The sequence below is a fragment of the Eublepharis macularius genome, chromosome 3 (assembly GCF_028583425.1).
Source record: "Eublepharis macularius isolate TG4126 chromosome 3, MPM_Emac_v1.0, whole genome shotgun sequence".
NCBI lineage: Eukaryota > Metazoa > Chordata > Lepidosauria > Squamata > Eublepharidae > Eublepharis > Eublepharis macularius.
The window spans coordinates 65,842,724-65,855,373 of NC_072792.1; the positions used below are offsets into that span (position 1 = coordinate 65,842,724).

The following is a 12,650-nucleotide window of genomic DNA, read 5'->3' on the forward strand; positions in this document are numbered from 1 at the left end:
TTATACAATTCTAAAAGCTATACTTACTTAAAACATATTTTATTCAGCTAATCTTCCAGATCTAGATTTCAAAGAAATAAGTATTATTTAATATAAAATAGGTTCAGTGATTGGCGTGGGCACTGCAGAAAAACTATGGATTACACAAAGATGTCACACATATCTCTCTTGTCTAAAATATATGTAAAGGAGGAGATACAGTGGAACACAAAGACAAACTTAAAGGTATCAGTGAAAGGCAGTGGAGAATTGCTATTCAGTGCAAGGTGATAGTGCAAGACTTGATTGATTCACATTTAAATGTTTAATCTAACAAAAACTTTATATATAACTTTAGGGGGAAGGAATTTTCTTCAGCAAGCATACCAGAAAGAAGCAGCAATAACTGTTACAAAAATAATTTCAACGTTAGCATACAAATCCACCAGAATTAACTCAGTGTTAACACATCTCCAAGCCCTGAATATTTTATGGTTCCAAGTCTGCAGAAAGAATAGCTACAGTGGCTCAGGCTCACATATCTCAGATTTCAAATTCAATTTTCTGGTTTCATCCCTTACACAATTTTAGAGGCTTTGTCTATGGTTGAGCTGGCTTAATTTAGAGGCAGATCTTTGATTTCTCATAACAGCTGTACCTTCATGTTGCTGGCTCACTATATTTCATTGCCATGGGCCTGGAAGTACTACAGAAATACGCATGTTGTCATGTGACATATACAATAATAGTACATCAAGAGAAGGATTAATTGGAAGGCTTGGATCTAGAAACAGCAGATAGAACCAAACAGTACATCCTTCCATACACAGTATGGAAAGTTGTAGAATAATCCTCAGCCACTTTTGCTAGAAGTTAAAGAATGTATATAATGACTATGTATAAAAAAGATAACCAACTGGCTTTCCCCCTCTCTATTAGTATCCACGTTATAGCTATGAACCTATGGGAGGATGGATGCACCACCATACAGGGCCAGCGATGCCTCCCCACTCTTCTTTTCCAGGCTTCCAGCAAATTCATGCACCATCCCACCAAATGCACCCCTCACAGCAACACCTGCAACCACCCCTGAACACACCAGTGCAACCAGCTGGGCATAGCCCTTTTGGTCACATGCCTGGACAAAACACAATGCCACAGTACCAGCCAGGAGTAGCAGTGCAACACCCATTTCCACCACATGCAGGAGAGCATCCTGTGCATCACCAGCAACCTGGGAATCCAAACCAGCCAATGCAGCCTGGCAATCCAAACCAGCCAGTTTACCAAGTGCATCCAGTGCCTCCACTGCCACCAGTGATTCACGATGCTCCTGAACCATGGCCAGGAACAGACAAGACCAAGCAAGAGGAAGTGGTAACTAAGCAATATATAATTCTTCTACATAGTAGCCTGCTGATACATAAATTAAAATATATTGGCATCATGAAAATTAAAATCAACTATGGTTAGTTTGCCTCAACAAATGCTGGCTTCATTGCCTTCTCTCTGTAACCTGGAAAGGGTAAACCAAGGATGTCTGCATTAGTATATCATGCAAAACCACAGTTAAGATGGTTGTTAAACCAACTTCAAATGCTGGTTTTATAAACTTTAACTAACCATAGTTAGTGGAATAGTCTACAACTGACTGTGCACGGCAGTATTTCTGGTTTAAAAATATAAAAAAATATATAAATATATTTAAATATTTTATTTGGGAATCCAGATTGATATTGGAGATTCTCATATATATCAGTATTCCAATCCTGATTATTCCCAGAAATATTCAAGAATATCCAGGAATAATCAGCCCTGACATTTTAAAGGTCGCAGCAGCTTGTTTGTCTTGCTTTTGCAGGATTTCCAGGCAAAAAAGGGAGGGGAGAGGGAGGCAACTCTCACAGGTGAATGGCATTGCACATTAGGGGGAGCTCAATTGTCAGTCCAATCATGTCAGTTCTCTCATAGCTCACAGAAAAGCTGGCCTCCTGGCTGCAGCTTCAGGGCAAGATGTTTTAGAACCCATGCTTTTAGATACTTTGATCTTTCTGTGTTTTACTTCTGCTACCTGCTGCCAGATTGGTTCTGCTGGGATTAACTGGTTTGGCATTGGTTGTGTTGGTCTTTGTTCATTCTTTTTGCACTGGGAGGCTTTTGGTCAGTGGTTGCTCTTGAGTGTTTGGCTACGGCTTCTTCACCCTGGAGAAATCAATGGATTTTTTCCCAATAGGAAACAGAGAAGAGTAAAGAGGGCACCTCATTAAGTGCACATCCCTAGAACTGATCATACTAGTCATGGTTAATTAAACAGTGGTTTTTCATGATGTCTCAATTAAGCTATGCTGTAAAATATTTAGCTCTTACTTCTTACCTTGCAACTAAGGGCCAGGAAGAGGTAGAGGGGTGGAAAGAATGCCCATGTACTTCTCAGAAGAAAAGCTATGTCTTCTATGTCACAGAAAAATAATTGTGTGTGTGTGTGTGTTTCTGACCTGTTTGAAACTTGCAGGATTGTTGGGTTAGAAGCAGAACTTCTATAGGTAAACTAGCATATTTTTACACCCACACACAATGATCAAGATGTAGTTATGTTGATGACCTGATTCAATAAGAAACTATTTTTATAGTGACTATCTTTCCATGGGGTAAAAACTGTCGCCAAAAGAAATTTCCATCAGTTTATCCTAATTCCAAACTTCTAAATGAATCTTATTTGAACCACTGCAAATTCTGTATAAAAAGCCAAATTACAGAAGCAGGGCTATTTGCCATATCGTTCAAGAGTTTCCTTCCCATCAGCACAAGATATATCTCTTCATATTTCAGAAAAAAATAATGCCCCACCAGCTTTCTTTAGATAATTGTTGTGCATTACAGCAGAAAACAGTGTTGAAAGACTGCCTGTGTATAAACGTCATCAGCCTTTATAATGTGTCAAACCACCTACCAAGTTTATACCATTCACATTATCTTACTTTGAAAATTCTACTGGAAAACAGATTAATTTGCACATATTTTAGCAACAATGCATTTTAACTATACCATAATGCATTTATACTTCAAACATTAAATGAATTGTGTATGTATTTTGACAATGAAGCCATTTCTTATTTCATAGAATTAAAAAAAAGCAGTCCCAGGTATCACAGTAATATTTCTGTAAGATTTTTAATGTCATTATTTTCTCTCTTTCTTTCAGGATTAAAGGGCCAGGAAATCAGAATAATGCAGCCATATGTTAGGCATTGTCATTTGTGTCCAAGAAACCATCATTCTCTTTCAGTCAGTGATGCAGATCTTCATGAAAAAATTTAAAAAATTAGTGAAAACTGTAGCCAGAAAGCAAATGAATCAGAAGTAGCAAACAATAAAACCTGTTTTAAATCAATACTTGTGGAGTCGGGAGTTTTCATTTTAATCCGTCAGGCCACACAACATCACCAACATGCAAAGTTCTTTCTCCTGCCAAACAGGGAACAACTGATCAACTGAATGTATTTACATAAAGTATGAACATACTTTGTAGAATACAATGAATTCATAATTAAGCTTTTTTTAAAAAGATATGCATGTAGTAGCTCTACAAGATAGATCAAATCACATTTTAAAATTGTTGCCAGCAGTTTTAAATAACCTTCAGGATCCTTGCTAAAGCACCTGTTTCTGGATAACCTCTTCAATAACCCTTTAAACCCTTTCCTTCTCTCAAATGCATCAGTGGTGGGAAATACTAACAATGGTGATGTATTACAGAGACTTGAATGTGAGATAGGTTTGCCAGGCCCAGCCTAACAATGGGGGGTGGGGGGGTGGCAGCTGTCAGCAATAGTATGACATCATTTCTGGAAAAACATCAGCAATGATGTCACACCTCTCCAGGAATTGTTAGAAACACTATGGTAAAACAATTAAAATTGCAGCGATTACTAGAGAGTACTGATGTAGCTTCTGGGAAATATCCAGAAGCAACATCACATCTCTCTATAGCCATTTTTTATTTCTACAGCCCTCAATAGGAAAGGACTTTTAAAAAAGAGCCCACTTTTCCAAATTCCCATAAGTATTTCTTACCCACGGTGTAACCCCTTATTTTTTCCTGCCAGAGAGCATCTCTGGAATGCAGCTGTTCATCTCCCTTATGCATGCCCTTCAACTGTGGCAAGACCTATTTAGGTCTGTCAGAGAATGATTGGGCAACATGTCATCAAATTTTACTCTGCAAACCTGTCATATTTTACACACACACAAAATCCATAGCTGTATGTTCCATATATTCTTATCCATTTTTAAAAGTATATGCAAATAACATCTGTTGAAGCAAACAATAAATGACGACTCTTTCAAATTCTGAAGCATTTATAAAACATTTTTTCTAAAAGTGTGTGCATGTAATATACATAATGTTCAAGGTTAATGTTTATACTTTTCTGTAAAATGATAAAAACTATGTATTTCCAAGCCACACAAAATCTGAGAACAGGAGGAAAAAACATGAATAAGAACCAGGAAGCAGCAACTGATTTCAATCCAGGAATCATTTTGCCAACGGAAAAAAAGCAGATTCTGTTTCAAAAGGGTTTAAAATACGACACTGCACCCAAATCTTTATCAAGTCATCACAACATACAACTGGCAAAGAATTAAATGGGAAAGAAAGCATTTTTTATTTTACTCGGATAAATTTAAACAGTTGTTTTAAATAAATGGAACTCAGCATTCTTGAACTGTAATTCATATTTAGAAGTAATACAAATCCCCGCTTTTTACATTCATCTGTTTTCTCTCTATCTACTTAAAAAGAAAGCAACACAGGTGTTTTTTTATAATACCAACCTTAAGCCTTATAGTTAAATTCTAAATAACAACAACTACATTCGATTTATATACCGCCCTTCAGTACAACTTAATGCCCACTCAGAGCAGTTTACAAAATATGCTATTATTATCCCCACACAAAACACCCTGTGAGGTGGGTAGGGCTGAGAGAGCTCCAGAGAACTGTGACTAGCCCAAGGTCACCCAGCTGGCTTCAAGTGAATGGGGAATCAAACCCAGCTCTCCAGATAAGAGTCCCACGCTCTTAACCACTACACCAAACTGGCTCAAGATGGCGTTGTAGAGATAAGTACCTGTTGGTGTTCTCCGCAAGTTAACTTTTATTTTACTTACCTTTTCATTAGACTCCACTATTTTCTTGTTCAGCTCTCCAAACAATCTCTGCTCTCTTTATCCTTGCCTTCAAAAAACTGCAGTCAACACAGGCTCTGAAATCTTATCTTAATTCTTATGTGAGAGTAAACACCCGGCGTTTCAGAGGCTAAGAAACACAGAGGCTGAAATGTTGAAGCTGCTGCAAATTAAAGCCACAAGCTATACCCAAACTGGCTCTCAATCTACAGTATAATGTAGATTGTGCCACATCAACCCACTTGAGGATTAATGTTTTGAAGTATATCATATATAAAAAACATATATATTTAGATCCTACCCTTCATTTTCTTTAAAGCATATTTATATGCTGTATATGGCTATAGCACTACTATTAAACTCTGTTCTTCCATTTTACAAAAAAATACTAGGGCTTGGCTAAGCAATTGTGGGAAAATATGGGCCAATGTCACCTCATCTAACTAAGATTCCATATTTGTACATTCAGGGAGGGGTGGGGAAGAAAAGTAAGGGAATATTTGAAAACTGAAGCATATTTTTGCCAGTATTTTTTCACATTAATAGCTCGACCCCAAAATGTGCATTTAAATACCAACAACTGCCAGTGGTCCAGTTTCTTTCATCTTAATTGTTCTGAGACTCCATATCACATGAGACAGAAAAGGCAGGAGTCTGATAAACCTTTTCTAGTTTAAAAAAATAAAAAGAGTTCCTCTTTTGAGGAATGTGATTTAACAAGCTATTGTTCTGCCTCCAATATTTGCTTCTTGAGCAAAATGCTTGAGAATGTAGTGAAAACTCCAGTTATTTCTAGACAGTATCAATGATATAGTCAGTTTGTTTTCAGACCCAGTTTGTTACCCAGGATGTTGATCCACTTTGCAACCCGGTTTTTGATTTGTCATCTATGTGCTATGTGCAGTCAGAGGGTTCCAGCAATTTACACACACAGACACCATCTCTTGGTTGGAATGGCCACAACTTTATTGATTTACAGCTGAATGGAGCATTGGCCAGGCATATGGGCACGGATCCCCATTGGCATTGGCAGGCCCTGGTGCTGACCCGATGCATAACTTGTTGGCATCGGCAGGCCCTGGTGCTGACCCAATGCATAACTCACCAGCCTATTTTGCTGGTCTACCATGGCAAGCATTGTTCTGCTGCCAACCGTGCTAGGAAGCCCTTGCCTCTCAATCCGCCAAGGTGAGCTGGCCGCCTGCCCCGCTCACCTGTTTTGGATCCGTCCCGATGCCTCAAAATCATCACAGGAGGCAGGCCGGAGGCCCGACTCCTGCCAACGCTCCAACTGCTGTGTAAAGTTGGATCCACCCCCCCTCCCAGTGGTTCCCGACATCAAGGAAGGCAAAAAAAAAAAACCTCAAAGGCCCAGCCAATTTGACTCTTGTGGGAAAAATTCCTTCCTGGCCCCTGCAGGCGACCAGCTCAATGGGCCCTGGGAGTCGGGCTGCAGAGTTCCAACTTAGGCAACTTTTACACAGCTGTACTTGGTAACATGGAAATGACTGCCTGCCTGGAGAGAGATTGTTTTCCTCAGGACAGAGCTGTTGCCACCTGTCTGCTTTGTGAATTAGTTTGTTGATAGGTAATATTTATGAAATCTGATTGTTTTCTGTGTTTTGGTTGGGTTTTTTTATACATTGTAAGCTTTGGGTGTACAGTGTAAAGAGAAAAGTGAGGTAAAAGTGCTCTGAATGCTGTCAGAGAAAGGGGACAAAGCAATAGGGGTGGGGGACAGGGATTGCAAGCTTTGCCATCTTGTTAGGGCCATTCATGGAAAATATATTTCATTGTGAGTCACTGTGCTCTTGAAAGAAATATATTAATGAACTGCACAAGTACAGACGCCGGAAATTATGTGACAGTTTATTTCAATAGTTATACTCATTTGAAAATAGTTCTTCAAATATATTGTTGGTCACATCCCCATCCAAGGGAATTTCCCTCTTCTATCTACAGGAAACACATTGTATGAGAATGCAATCAGTAAGTAAATATATATTTTAAATACCCATGTCATACAAATGTGTCATTCCAAACAATATCCTGCATTAGGCAAATAATAGTTCTATGATGGCTGAAGAAAAAATGAAAAGCACTAGGTAGTGGAAGCACTTTGGGAAACAAACTATGTTGTAACCTAACATGTCCTTTATTTACCACAGAATTGCAATAAAATTGGACATTTAATTCATATGCTTACATGCATTCTATTTCTCCAGGAGGTTAACTGTGCAATCTTGAGCAGAGTTAAACTCTACTAAATCCACAGAAGTTCATAAGCTTGGAAGACTGGAACTTTTACAGTGGGCTCCCTTGAAGGAAACACCAGAGAGTAAATTTATCACTTCCATAATATTTTTTTTTATTCAAATGTACAAGTTGAGTCAGGAAGGCATGCTTATAGGACAGCAAATGAACAAAAATACAAATCTTACTTAAAATTCAAGCCAATATGGGAGTCTTATATCAGTTCCTGTGCATGTATATATTTAATTAAACAAGTCACATCATACTTAAGAATAATAGTTAAACCAGATATGAGGTAGTTTAACAGAGAGCCAAGCTTTGTTCTTTACACTATGACTTTAATAGGTTTGTACATTGGAAGGGGGCTGGAAGCAAATCTTTTAATTGTCAACAAAACTCAGAAAATATTTCCACATCAATAGGAAATCTGACTACTTCTTTACGTATCAACCTATCTTTTCCTCTGCAAAGTTATTCAAAACACTGACTAATGCCTGGCTATGGAACATGGACTTAACTTTTGTATGTGTTTAGACAGGAATCACAATTCAACTCTCTGACAAGCATATTAGATATATCAACGATTCAAAACAAAGTCTACTCTTCACTTTCCAGAACATCATCTTCCCATGTTAGGCAAGTCTGTGCAGTACTATCTTGTATCCTCGTATTTCTTAGCCAAAGGAAATTTAACAACAGGAGTTAAGTAGTAAGCAAAGTGGAAAAGGGCAACATGAGCTTGAATTAGAATGTTTTTCAAGGGTATGCATGGTGAATAGTTTTATTATGAAGGAAGAATCTGCGAGCATATAATGATTCTCATTATAGAAATCTTCATCCATTCCCAGCATACAGGTTACTTCCAATCTGAGTTCCTTCCAATTTGGGTTCTGTTAAATGAAGTAACAACAGTTCTTTGTGGACGGATCTTTCCCACTTAAGGATACAGTCCTCCATGGTAACCCAAAGACATAAAAATTAGGGTAATGTTGACAATGTACCCAAACACTACCATCTCCTAAATACCATGATTATTCTACCTTTGGGGACTGAGTAAAGAACACAATTCCTTCCAGCAGTATGCCAGAACCTGAAGATTCATTTTAAAGAATTCTCTCTTGTTACAGAATTCTTTCTTCTCTTTAGAATTCATTCCTAGACACTTTCTGGATATGGCAAATGAATATAAAGAAAACATATAACGGAGTGCAACATAAACAGTGATAAACTTTTCCTGGAAAGAGATACAGCTCTTTTGGACTACAAACCATCCACAGCTGCAAACAATCACTTCTTCCTGCCATCCCTGTACTTCAAATACAAATGGAGTTGTTTATTCAAGTTCCCTAGATTTTTTTTCTTACCAACATCCCCTTCAGAAGAATTGAAAAAAGTAATACTATGGGCATATTTAGTTACTTATCAAAGGAGTTATGCCAATAATTCTTATCCTTTAATCCACTGCCATCCCCAAGTATACAACACTGAATGCCATCTGAAGTATAAAGTAAAAATTAGGACATAAAGACAACTCTCCAGAAAAAGCAGCTTGATTTATATTGGTATATTTATAAGCTAGGGGTCATTTCGTAGAAAAAGAGCTGCAGGAACTCATTAGCATAACTCATTAACATATGACGTCCCTTGACATCACCAGAAGTGCGCCATTAGCATAACTGATTTGCATATGCCACACCCCCTGACATCACTGGAAGTGTGTCAGAAGGCAACACCCACCCCTCAGGCTCCACCCCAAAAATCTCCAGGTATTTCCCAACTCAGTGCTGGCAAGCCTACCTGGAGAAAAATTGCTTCAAAAGCACAACGAAAATAGTCAAGATGTTAAATGGTTTTATTATAAAATTAACTACTCTACAATTAACGATTAACTAATACAAATAACCATAACTGATATATTTAACTAACACAGAACCAATCTGCTTTCAAAAGCTGTGGGAACCATAACAATGTCAACTTCAGTCAACAAAAGAATGAAAGCAACACATACACACACAGCCTCACCCACCCCATGAAAAGAAAGCAGAATGAACTCAAAGCAGCACACACATACACAGAAACCCCTGAATGAAATGGAAAGCAGAATGAACTCAGAACAGCTAAAACCTCCTCTGCAAAGCTGACCCCAGCAGTTTTGCTTACACTCGCTGTCTCTCTCTCTCTCTCTCTCTCAGTCATGAATGGAAAAAAGCAGAATGAACTCAAAGCAGCTAAAGCCTCCTCTGCTAAGGCAACCCCAGCACCCCTGCTTACACACTGTCTTTCTCTGTCTCTCACTCACGAATGAAAAAAGCAGAATGAACTCAAAGCAGCTAAAGCCTCCTCTGCAAAGCCGACTCCAGCAGCTATGCTCTCTCTCTCTCTCACTAATGAAAAAAGCAGAATGAACTCAAAGCAGCTAAAGCCTCCTCTGCAAAGGCAACCCCAGCAGCTCTGCTTACACACTCTCTCTCTCTTTCTCTCTCTCACAAATGAAAAAAGCAGAATGAACTCAAAGCGGCTTACCCTCCTCTGCAGAGCCCTGCCAGGCCCCAGCTCACTCTCTCAAAGAGGAATGGGAAAAAAGCAGAATGAACTCAAAGCAGCTAAGCGTCCTCTGCAGAGCCTGCAGGGCTGAAGGAGGAAGGAATCACGTGGGCAGATTCTAGAGCTTCCGGATCGGCATTCCGGCGCGTTCCCCCTCAAAATGAGCCCTGTTTATAGCACACATCTCTGGCATACATGTAGTGTTATTGTTGTGTTCAATGGCCATCAGAATTTGATTCCTGTGCCCTTTCTTTCTTTAAAGGCTGAGGGACAAGGTGAGCAGTATAAAAGGACTTGCCTCTGCTGCCTGATTTTCTCTCCTCTCCAAGTAGGGAGAAGGGAATCCAAGAGTTCTGAATGCCCCCAAGACTTGTAAATTAGCTCTTGAGGGCTTGTATTACTGAGATAAATTTAACTCCGGTCACTTCCACATGTTCCTTTGGGGCAGGGCTTTCTCTGTCCTGAAGCCAAGTCTTCCCAACCTGCTTTCAGAACTCACCTTCCACACTCAGCATCCTCATGTATATCTTGTGTGTGTTTGTAGCGGGGGGGGGGGGGGAAGGTCGCAAAACAGAAAGCGCATTCTTTCTGTACCTTGTAACAGATGATGTTCATTCCGCCCAACTTTTCTTTTTATTTTTTTTGCGCGCATGCGGGATTGTGCTATATCGTTGTCCTGTCTTTCAGCTTCTGTAGAAACTGGACATGCGTAATACTCTGTTCTCTACCATTGATTTCCCACTTAAAGTTTTAAATGCAAAAGTATTTAACAAATATGTGAACAGTAGAGTAGCCCAATTATGCGATTTCATATCCTACTATATAAAAGGCAAACCATGTTCCCTAGTACTCACTCCTTATCCCAGCAGAGGCGCAGTATGCAGGGATAAGAAGCGAGTGAGGGGCAAAACAGTTTGCCTCTCTGCTGCCTCCTTGGGGCCTCTAGAGGCCCAGCAGAGCTCAGCACAGGGTGTGGGAAGGCTCAGCGTGGCGGCGAGGCCCTCCCATCATCCCACAGAAGTGGGGATGGTGCTCCCCACCACCTCCGTGGGGGTTTGGGAGGGCCGCACACAAGCCAAGTGGTGGCCATGGGTTCGGAGGAGGAGGGAGCTCTCTTCCCCATTCCCCTTCTTAGCTGATGCTGCAGGGAGAGGTGTGGGGGTGGGGGGAAGCGCTACTAGGGGCTATTTTCCAAAACAACAGGTTTTGAGTGTAATGAGTGAAATAACCTGCTAAAGTTCTGTTAGCAAGTCGTCTAATCAAGGATGTGTGGAAGTGGCCTCTGTTAAACAGGCTGCTTTTCATACAGTTCTTTAGACTTCCTGAAACTGATTGGTTTGTTTGGGTCACTAATTATATTAGCCACAATCTCCAAACAAGAGGATTAAAAAAAAATTACAGGGTAAAATGAAGACATTTCTAGAAACTCAGGAGTGGTTATTTGATTTCATCACACAGAAGCCATTTGTTGTATTTGGCTTTTTTTATTATATTAACCCCAGACTACAGCAATACATGTAAAACATCAAACCTCAGCACAACTGAAACATGAGGAATACTGTCTGGATGAATTGTCATTGTCAACCCTACCCTAGTTGATCTATACAACTACAGATTCCTGGATTAATGCTTTTGGTGATTTGTCTGGTTATTCAATTAACTGGACAAAATCTGAATTCATGCCATTGGAAGAAAAATAAATATATCACAGAGCATATTTGCTAATGGATGTTTTTGATCCTGCCCAGATACCATTACTTACTTTGGGATAAGGATTACTGGAAATATCAAGTCAATGCTATGATGAATTTTAAGAAGCTGGTTGCTGATATATACTTGGGTTGGAAGTGGTTAGCAGTTTTAAACCTGTTGCTATGGAGTAAGATAAATACACTAAAAATGAAGATGTGCAATTCCTTTTCATATACCTTGCAGATATATGCATAAAATTAATACTTTATGTCAGAAATTTATGTGGAGCTCCTACCCCCTCAGATTCCTCTAAAGAGGGTGCAATTTCCATTCAATGGAGGAGGATTTGGCTTTCCTGATCTCAGTTTGTATCATCAGGCATAGGTGCTAATTTGTACTACTTATTGGCAGTGCTTCTCCCAGGTAGATTATCCATCTTGGGCTCTTTTGGAGGCTTTTTGTTTTGTCCACCCTCATTAAATGGATTACATTAGGGTTTACTCATACCAAAATGGATCTTGTTCCTCCTACAATTCCTGCAGTGGTGCAAAATGTTATAACATCAATATCAATTTGACCCATTACCTCACCCTAAATTAACATTATGGGCCAATCAAGAATTTAACATTGGAAGGAAATCTTTTCTCTCAGCTGAGGTCTAGATATGACTTGTCAACTTTTGCTGAATGGCAGTATTTACAACTACAACACCTGTTGGTATCCAACTATGGCCCTGTAGCATTCAGTATTTCAAAGTCACCAACACTTCTGGAAACTCTTATTAATCTATGCAAAAAACTGAAACCTACAATATCATCATCATCATTTATAGTCTGCCTTTCTCACTGAGAGGCAGATTACATCATGCAAGTGAAAATACAATCTAATGAAACAGAACAATCAGGGAAAGAGATAGGTATGGGTATGATAGCTGAAGATTTGGAAAAACAAGCATAAAGCTGAGCATTGAGAAGAAATCTTTCTAAAAGAAA

The 12,650-nt window shown here is 39.2% G+C and overlaps 2 protein-coding genes across 6 annotated transcripts in view; one reads left to right on the forward strand and one right to left on the reverse strand.

The window, feature by feature from the left end:
- The window catches only part of AMELX (amelogenin X-linked), a 36,852-nt gene extending 33,528 nt beyond the window's left edge, over positions 1-3,324 (forward strand). For all 4 annotated transcript variants that reach the window (XM_054973324.1, XM_054973325.1, XM_054973327.1 and 1 more), the window contains 2 exons: positions 919-1,356; positions 3,182-3,324. In XM_054973324.1, the coding sequence (XP_054829299.1) occupies positions 919-1,356; positions 3,182-3,187 (444 nt within the window). In that variant the 3' untranslated portion in view covers positions 3,188-3,324. The remainder of the gene's footprint in view (positions 1-918; positions 1,357-3,181) is intronic.
- ARHGAP6 (Rho GTPase activating protein 6) overlaps positions 1-12,650 on the reverse strand; it is a 317,422-nt gene that overhangs the window by 88,747 nt on the left and 216,025 nt on the right. The gene's annotated exons all lie outside the window — the stretch shown is intronic.